Here is a 9,027-nt window from a genome sequence, read left to right on the forward strand (position 1 = left end):
TTGTTTTTCTTTCTTTTCTTTTCTTTTCTTTTCTTTTCTTTTCTTTCCTTTTTTAGAGAGAGAGAGTGTGAGCAGGCAGGGAGAGGCTGAGGGAGACAGAGATAGAATCTCAAGCAGGCTCCATGCTCAGTGTGGGGCCCAACATGAGGCTCAATCTCATGACCCTGAGATCATGACTTGACCAGAAATCAAGAGTCAGATGCTTAACCAACTGAGCCCCTCAGGTGCTCCCAAACAAAATAACTTCAGATCCATTCTTACCTATTTTGAAAATTTTTACGAGCAACCTCTAAAGATGAGACATGTGCAGCCCATAAGTACTCCAACAGGTCATCAAAGCTACTAGAATGTGACTTTACATGCTGTCAAAGACAAAAAATGTTACTGATATTCAGGCAATTATAACAATCTGTCTTCTCGAAAATCAATTCTATGTACAAATATAATTTTTTAACATTCTAAGTAAGGGGAAAACATTTTTTTTCCTAAGAGTTCAAGTATGAAAGATTTAATGCTGAACACTCCCTAAAGACATTAATATCAAGCATTTTAATTACTAGTGATACTGAATCCATACGAAAGGAATAAACCATGTGTTTTTAGAAATGTTCAGGATTTCACACTGCCCAGAACCACATCTTTAGTATTTTACGCATTTGGTTTTCTCTTACCATGCAATGAACTTCCCACCAAGTGTCAAGTGTAAGAGTGTTTTATCTAATCATACTCAATTTAATGAATAAAACTAAAGGGAACTGAAGAGAACTAAAGGGAAACCCATCTTTAGTCATGTACTCTTTCACTCATGGCACATTACTTTGGACATCAATATTCGATTCTGACTGTTAAAAATGCTAATTCAGTCAACTCATATGTGATTTTTTTTGTCAAGACAGTTGAAATAAGCTGATCAAATTCACTAAACCTATTACACAATTGTATTTCTAGACCAGTTACTGCTCAGTTGACCTGAAATTATCATGAGCTAGGACACTTCATGCACTGTTAAGTCATAATTTCTCTGGGCTCACATGTGTGTATATAATTTATTTAGTATGAGAATAGTAGATAGCATGACCTTGATACAGTATTGGTAATGAGGATGTTAATGAGGTATGATGTCATGCAGCAATCCACTCATACTAATACTGTTGTAACCACAATAATTTCATATTAGCAAATTTTTCATTAAGAACAATTGTTTAATGTATTTTTTTTAAAAAGCTACATTAAGTGCTATTCAAAAATTATCTGGCTACCCTTGAAGGGTATAATTAAAACACTAGGGTCACCTGGGAGACTCAGTCAGTTAAGTGTCTGCCTTTCTCTCAGGTTATGATTCCAGGGTCATGGGATCAAGCCCTGTTTTGGGCTCTCTGCTCTATGGAGACCCTGCTTCTCCCTCTCCCTCTCTCTGGTGCTCTTCCTACTTGTGCTCTCTATCTCTCTGTCAAAATAAATAAATAAGATTTAAAAAAAAAAAAACACTAAAAAAAACCCTAGTAAAATTCATTCCACTTTTTCATTGCTTCTGGAAATGATGAATGGCAGTTAGAAACATTGTAACAAAAATTCATCTGATCCTTCCATGGTGGCAGAAAGGTGACCTTGTCTGATGATATCCCCATTATGCCAGAATCAACTGCAGCAAGGAAGGGCATTGCAGAGACATAATAATTAAGGTCTGTATAAAAAAAAGTTATTAATATTGTTAACACACAAAAGAGTCTTTTTCAAAGTAAAGGAATCTATCATAAAAGTAAGCCTAAAGATCTAGAAATGTTGTAAAACTTAAGTGGTAATTTTGGGAACTTTGGAAATTTTATCAGAAATTTCCCCTAGTGTTTTATGCAATTTGAATATGCTTCTCCTAAAAGCCATATTTTCATAAAGCAAAATTGATATATCTTGTAGATTTATTATTTTAAATCACAGATAATAATTGTGCTGGAATTTAAAAATATTAATTAAATTCTAAGGCATAGTAAGTGAAAAATTTAGAAATTAGTAACAGAATTAACTAACTAGAGTTTAAATAAAAACTTGAAACAAAAAAATTAGTAGCAGAATTCTATACTTCTCTAAGTTTTTATTTTAAATCTGAAAATCTGTTGTAGCTTTATAATATTCTAATATTTAATCTAGATATTTCTCTTATTAACAGGTTTTATCTGATAACATAACAAATTCTTATTTCTGTCTTATGTATTTAAATCAAGTTTTGCTGATTTTCCCTAATTGATATTTTTATAATTGGATAAACTAATTGGTACATTTAAAAAAATAATTAACTCAAGACTCATTTTCAGAACATCCAGATTTGGGTCAAACAGATGTTTTTTGCAATGATTCTGGTTTTGGTTTTTGTTTCTTTAATTGGGATCCTAGGTTAAATTGATTTTTTGTAGAAAGGTCATCAATCTGAGATTTGACTGTCACATTGAACTCACCAGCCCACCAACTGTCCACAGAGATACACAGATGAGCCCCAGACTTATGGCCACAGTCTGTACTTTGGGTAGGATCAGCTAATCTGCCTAAAAGAAAGGAAACACAGAGTTGAGTTTACTAGGCACCTTTCTAAGTTGTAGATACAATACGTAACTAGACATAATATGTTTACAGGAATAAAGAATTGTATCAGCCTTCCCATCACTGTCTTTCCTTCGCTTGATGACTTTCTGCTTTCCATCTGCCATTCATATTTTTTCCTTTTCCTTGACGTCTATTCTCTCTCATAGGCCCTATTTTTTTTAGCCTCTGCATCTGTGTCTTACATTTACTAACTACTCTTTATCTTCAATATTAGGGAGTGACTATTCATGTATAATAAGCAAAATCCAGGCTCTATTTGCTTAAAATCAAATCTTTTTTCATTGCTTACCTACCTACTTGTTGACCCTGAATAAATAACTTCTGCAAGCCTCAGTTTTCTCATGTACTTACTGAGAAACTAGCAATAATGACTTCATAGAGGTTTGGGGTTATTAAATGAAAGGCACAAAAAATGCTCAGCTCAGAGAATATGTGCTTCCATAAACATTAGCCATTATTGTATTTTTATCTCTTTTCTCTTTGTCATTCTCTCTCATCTCCTACTTTCAAAACATCCCACTCTGTTGCATTCATGCTTGAGTTTGTGTACCTTCTGCATACACTCCTTGCAACTCCCTTCAACTATCTCTGACTTTAAGCCTGTCTCTTTCCCTGTTTCCACCATTTTCATACTGGCTTATTCTCTTTTCTCCTGCTAACCTTCTGTTATCTCTGGCTTCACCCTCACACTGTTTTGGCTCTTCATTTGCCACTCCAGCTTCTCTTTTGCCCAGCTACTTGGTACCTCCCCTTCTTTTCTCCCAGTGCTCTTTTCCTGCAATGTTCACTTATTCTTCTTTCTTGTTCCTCCCCTGTGTTCACTAGATCTTTTCTTTTCACTGGTTCTGTTTCCCATGTACCTGCTTTGTTTCTCTTTTACTTTCTCATCTGGTTTCTCATTTGGCTCTTCTTGACCTGCTTACCCTTCAGTGGGCAAGAGGAAAACCCTGGGTAATTTCTGTTAATGCATGGAAATTTCTCAAAATTGTTATTCCTCTTCTGAACTGGAATAATATCCAAATATGTGAAACCTACCTCTCCTGGTTCTTGGGTTTTGCCTCATCTGGGAGTTTTGAAATCTGTTTCTAAGACTCTCTGTCCTTTTTAAACCACTCCATCTTTGAGGATGTTTGCCCATGATGGTAATCTAAGGATTTCCTTACGTTGTTAACTTCTCTGTCTTCTCCTCCACAGTCCTCCTTAATTAGGGACTCCACATCACCTCCAACTGCACATGCCTGGGACTGAGCCCTTGACCTTGACAGTGAAGGAAGATTGCACCCTGAATTTCCTGTTCAGAGTTTCACTACTGTTCTTGACATCTTCAGCACTCTCGCCTTCTTTACAGTTAAGCTGGGCCTGCTTACTGCTGTTTTATCTTCTGAGGGACTTTTTTCTTTGTCTTCCCATGGCAAAAAAATACATCATTCTCAATAAACTTGACTAAAACTGTTTTCTGTCATCCCCATTTTTCCAGAGTAAAATTAATGTTATATTTGTTACTATTCAAATCTATTTTTTGCTGTAAATTTACTGGATTTTTTTTTTCAATTATATTACTTCTGTAGCATACATTATGTATATCCCATCCTCCCAATATTTCCCTCTCTTTTTGTCTTTTTCTCACATATACCACGCTAACTCTAAACTCTGTCCTTTAGTTCATTCTATTTCTTTCTTCATGGATTGCTTTTTTTTTTTTTTTAAAGCTCTTCAAGGTTCTTTCTTTCAAATCTTACTCTATTCCCAGATTACCCTAACTCACAACATTCACTTTATCCTAGTACCTAATGCTTCAGCTCTTTTTTGTCTTATGGCTATATCATTTCTAACTCTCCTTTTTTTTTCTTTTTCTTTTTTTTTAATTTAAATTCCATGAGCCAACATATAATGCATCATTAGTTTATGACACAATGTTCAACAATTCATTAGTTGCATGTAACACCCAGCGCTCATCACATCAGGTGCCCTCCTTAATGCCTTCTTAACCATGCTGTGAGTGCTTCGACGGCAAGCAATGATATCCTACTACCAATTTCTTGCATGCTTGCCATAGTCTTCCCTTTTTTCATCTATTTTTCTCTTTGGTGTCACTGCCTTATCCTGCTTCAGACTCCCAGTATTCTCTTCCCAATTCAAACATTATTCTAATTAAAATTTTGGCTAACCAATAAAAATGAAAAATACTGACATACGCAACTAGACAGATGAATCTCAAAATAATCATGACAACTGAAATAAAACAGACTAAAAAAAGAGCAATGGAAATTCTAGATAATGCTGTCTAAACTGCAGTGATAAAAAGCAGATCAGTGGTTACCAGTGAAGTTGAGGAGTGAGGGGCATGAGAAGTTAGAGCAGTGGGAGGGCTGGGAGAGACCAGACTAGGGAAGTTCTTGAAGGTGAGAATACAAAGGGGAAAAGAAAATTTTTAGAATGACTTATATGTCCACTATCTGTGTTGATGGGTTCAAGGCTATGGATATATATCAAACTTCCCCAAAAATGCATTTTTAAATGTGCCATTTAATGTATGTTTATTGTATATAAATAAAACTATATATTTTTTAAAACCTCTGCTAAGCAACTCAGAGGCACTTAAAGTGTTTAAGTATTTTGTAAGCATTAGGTGCTTATTACTAAGCTAAATCATATGCTTAAGAGCCCAATTAAAACTGCTCAGTCTGACTTTAAAGACTCTTTAACCGGCCCTCATCAATCTTCTTAAATTTACCACCCACTACTCTTTCACATTCCAGTTCTCCTGCCAATCTGGTAGTCTTCTGGTTCAACCTGCTATTATTGCCATCTTTGTAATTTGTATTCCAGCACTTTTTTCTAACAATGTCTCCATCAAGCTCTTGGGCATTACTTTCTTCCCATGATATTCTCAGCCCATAGTTGTCACTCTCCTTCCTGAGCCACTCTTGTATTTACAGTCCTTATCTCATCTTTGAGACTTAACATACTGTTGGTGAAATACTTTTATGGGCTAATTTTATAACCTGTATTGCTGTTTTGGTTTTCTCCAGTCCTATTACAGAGTTCAGCTCAATTAAATACTAAGTGAAATTAGCCACTTAAGAAAGAGCAGAATCTCATATATTGTATTCTAAAATGAAAATGAAATTTTGAAAGTACCGTATCCAATATTCTACTTCACTATTCACTCATTACTGGACCCAGGGCTGAAAACTTTCCTAGGAATAGATGTGTGCACCCTTGGGGGAATTGGTTATTGTTTCCAGTGGACTTTATGTTTAAATGGAAATTATATTGGATGTCCAGAGATTCCCTCACAAGCTTGGTTTTAATGCTAGTTTAGAATGTCATCACAGATCAGACCTACAGTCTCTTCCTACCTTAACTGTTTTGTTCCTGTATGTAATCTTCAGTGCTTAGAACTAGGCAGGCAAGAGGTATTCTATAAATACTTGCTAGAAATTAAGCAAGATATTATGCAAATGCTGGAAAAGTCATAGGAAAGTGAGAGAAAAAAATCAATTTTCAAAAACATGATGCTAAATGTGCATGTACTACTTCCTAATCAATTCACACTTAAAGGGTCATTGTGATGAAAAAGAGACTTTCTTACCTGTATGATAGTGCCATCCATGATGTACAGGCAGTCCCCATAAAATATTTTGTTCATTTTCTGGTGAAAATTTTGCAAAATTCTTGGCCGTCTTGTTCAGGAGGATTTTATATGACCCCAGTCTATTGGGATAATGCCAGAAGTTAATGATGTACTTTCCATTTTCTGTCTTGTAGTCACTGAACTGACCAGGACTTTCTTTCCACAGAAGGGGATACACATCAGAGATATTAGATGCTTCTGTTAAAGAAGCAAAAATACAACCAGTTATTACACAGACCCAGGAAAGATTGAAAGCCATGGTGTTTAGCCTGGAGACTGACATTATGGCAAGGTCCTTATTGGGAAATAGAGGAGGAAGCTATATTGTTTTTCCGCACCTTGATTCATCAACACTTAGAATTCCCTTCCATGGCAGTAAGAAGATGGAGGTAAACAAATGCCTTACCAAACAGATTAGGATACCTCCCTTGTTAATCATCTCCCAAGTAAAAATTGTTGATTATGCATCAGTCTCTAGATTTTTAGTAATTTTTAGCAGAAATTTTTTTTAAAGAAGATTTGAAATTTTTTTAAAAAACTTTATTTATTTATTTGACCAAGAGAGATCACAAGTAGGCAGAGAGGCAGGCAGAGAGAGAGGGGGAAGCAGGCTCCCTGCTGAGCAGAGAGCCTGAATGTGGGGCTTGATCCCAGGACCCTGGGGATCATGACCTGAGCTGAAGGCAGAGGCTTTAACCCACTGAGCTACCCAGGTGCCCCTAGCAGAAATTTTTTAGTAAGACTTATTTTTGTTTCTATCTTTTTGTCTGTTTTTCATATTAATCATAATAATAAGTTGTATGTCCTTCCCAGAGTTACTTGAATTTTAAAGGACAGCGGTTTTTATCCAATTTAATCTCTAATTAGTGAGATTTCAGCCACTGGTTAACTAAACAGTTTTTGATAGAATTTTTAAGACTTTTTAGTGATATTTGGGACTTTATCAGCTCTCCTTGAAATTTTAGTCCATGTGTAAGTCCATACTTGTATGTCAGGGATGTCAACCCAAATTCCATGTTAGCAGAATCTGAGCCAAAGATTTATGTGTGGGCCATTGGTTTGTAGCTATAGAGCAAAAGTACAAGAGGGAGGGAAAAAAAAAAAAAACAGAAAGGAGGAAAAGTAAATACAAGGAGAGACTATCACTTAGTCTTCACTAAGGGTATGAGGTGCTTAATGTTTTCTAGAAACTAATGAGGAACACTGGCCTTGAGGATGGAATTGAGAAGCTTTTATTCTCTTTTCTTTTCTTTTCTTTCTCTTTTTTTTTTTTTAAAGGATTTTTATTCATTTGAGAGAGAGACAGAGAGAGAGCACAAGAGAAGGGAGGAGCAGCAGGTTGGGGACAACCAGACTCCTTGCCAACTGCAGAGCCCGAGGCAGGGCTGGATTCCAGGACCCTGAGATCATGACCCAAGTCAAAGTCAGATGCTTAGCCAACTGAGCCACCGGGCACCCCAGCGAAGCATTTATTCTTATCATTCCCTGGTCAAAGGTGACTCACAAGTAGAAACGCTCCCGTAATTCTGGTTACACAGACCTGTGAGGTAAGTGGATTCTTGCAAGTGTCTCAGGCAGCAATAGTGGTACACAAGCCCAGGGCAGTAGATACAAAATAAAAGTAGATACTGCAGTTAAGCTGCACAGTGCATGCGTGAAGCAGGTCAGAACCTGGTGTGGAACTATCCTAGCAGCAGTAGCTATAGTCAGCAGAGAGGCTAAGAGGATTCAGGAGTGATGCACAGACATCAGTTCAGAACCGCTGTACTATAACCTGATCATGAGCCATCATTGGGAATATGCAGGCCATGGACTTATGCAGACCCAGCCCTTCTCTATATGCAGGTGCTGTGTTTTTACTACAATCACAGTGAGTTTCCAGGGAATTCTTTATCAAATAAATAATCCCAAGCCTCAGACTTCATTCAGTGGATATTTATTGAGCAGTGTCCTTTCTCTTGGTGCTCCCATCACCAATGGTCGGCCATGATAAACAAAGTAGGAGAGATGCTTGTCTTTGAGAAGTTGAACAAAGGATTACTGTTAAGAAAATTAATTTAATCTTTAGTGAATGTAAGGAATTTGAATATGTAATAGAAGAATTTTACCTTCTTTTAACTCAGCCGCTGCCCTTCCTTTCAACGTGAAGGTGGGGCTTCTCTTTCTCCCTGTTGCATCCATTATTAGCATAGAGAATGACAGGCTGATACGCCAGTCAGTTCCAAGTCTTATAATCTCTATGTCAGTTCCAAGTCTTATAATCTCAGCATTGTTTCCTGTGGTGCAACCTCACTGCACACCAAGGTAAACACCTGGTCCTTGTTGCAACACCGTGTGAAAATTAGGGCATGAGGAGCTGGCACCAAGATGTTCTATGAGTTATGAATGTCTGTTTTCTGATCCAGAGGCACCTTGTTTCCTGTCAAAAATTGTATATACATGAAATAACAAAATACACAAATATACATATGAAATAATTCTTGAATATAAGGAAGAGATTCTGTAAGGGACATAGCGCTGATGGGCACATGGACATATTAACCAAACCACATGGTCAACTGGGCAATATCTGAAACTCTACTTTTTTCCCCTTAATGGAAGAAAGTGGTTGAAGGTGGTTAAAACAAGTAGCCTAAGTGAGAGTTTTGGTTTTTCTTTCCAAGTGGGGAAAGAAAACATTTATAGATACTGAAATTAGTGTTGATTTTATGCAGAAAGAAATCACTAGAAGTTTATTGTCTGCGCTCCTCCTCAGGCTGGAAAACAGACAAGGGAGTCCCTAGAGTGGGTATAGG

General features: G+C 36.7%; 1 protein-coding gene across 1 annotated transcript; it reads right to left on the minus strand.

The window, feature by feature from the left end:
* Positions 1 to 245: 245 nt before the first annotated feature.
* LOC116870369 (protein LEG1 homolog) lies at positions 246 to 6,491 on the minus strand. The gene is given in 4 exon segments (XM_032861965.1): positions 246 to 365; positions 1,503 to 1,684; positions 2,451 to 2,537; positions 6,191 to 6,491. Coding segments are annotated over 4 exon segments (690 nt in total).
* Between the last annotated feature and the right edge of the window lie 2,536 nt (positions 6,492 to 9,027).

This window comes from Lontra canadensis, unplaced genomic scaffold (assembly GCF_010015895.1).
Source record: "Lontra canadensis isolate GAN:19392208 unplaced genomic scaffold, GSC_riverotter_1.0 scaffold23, whole genome shotgun sequence".
Lineage (NCBI taxonomy): Eukaryota > Metazoa > Chordata > Mammalia > Carnivora > Mustelidae > Lontra > Lontra canadensis.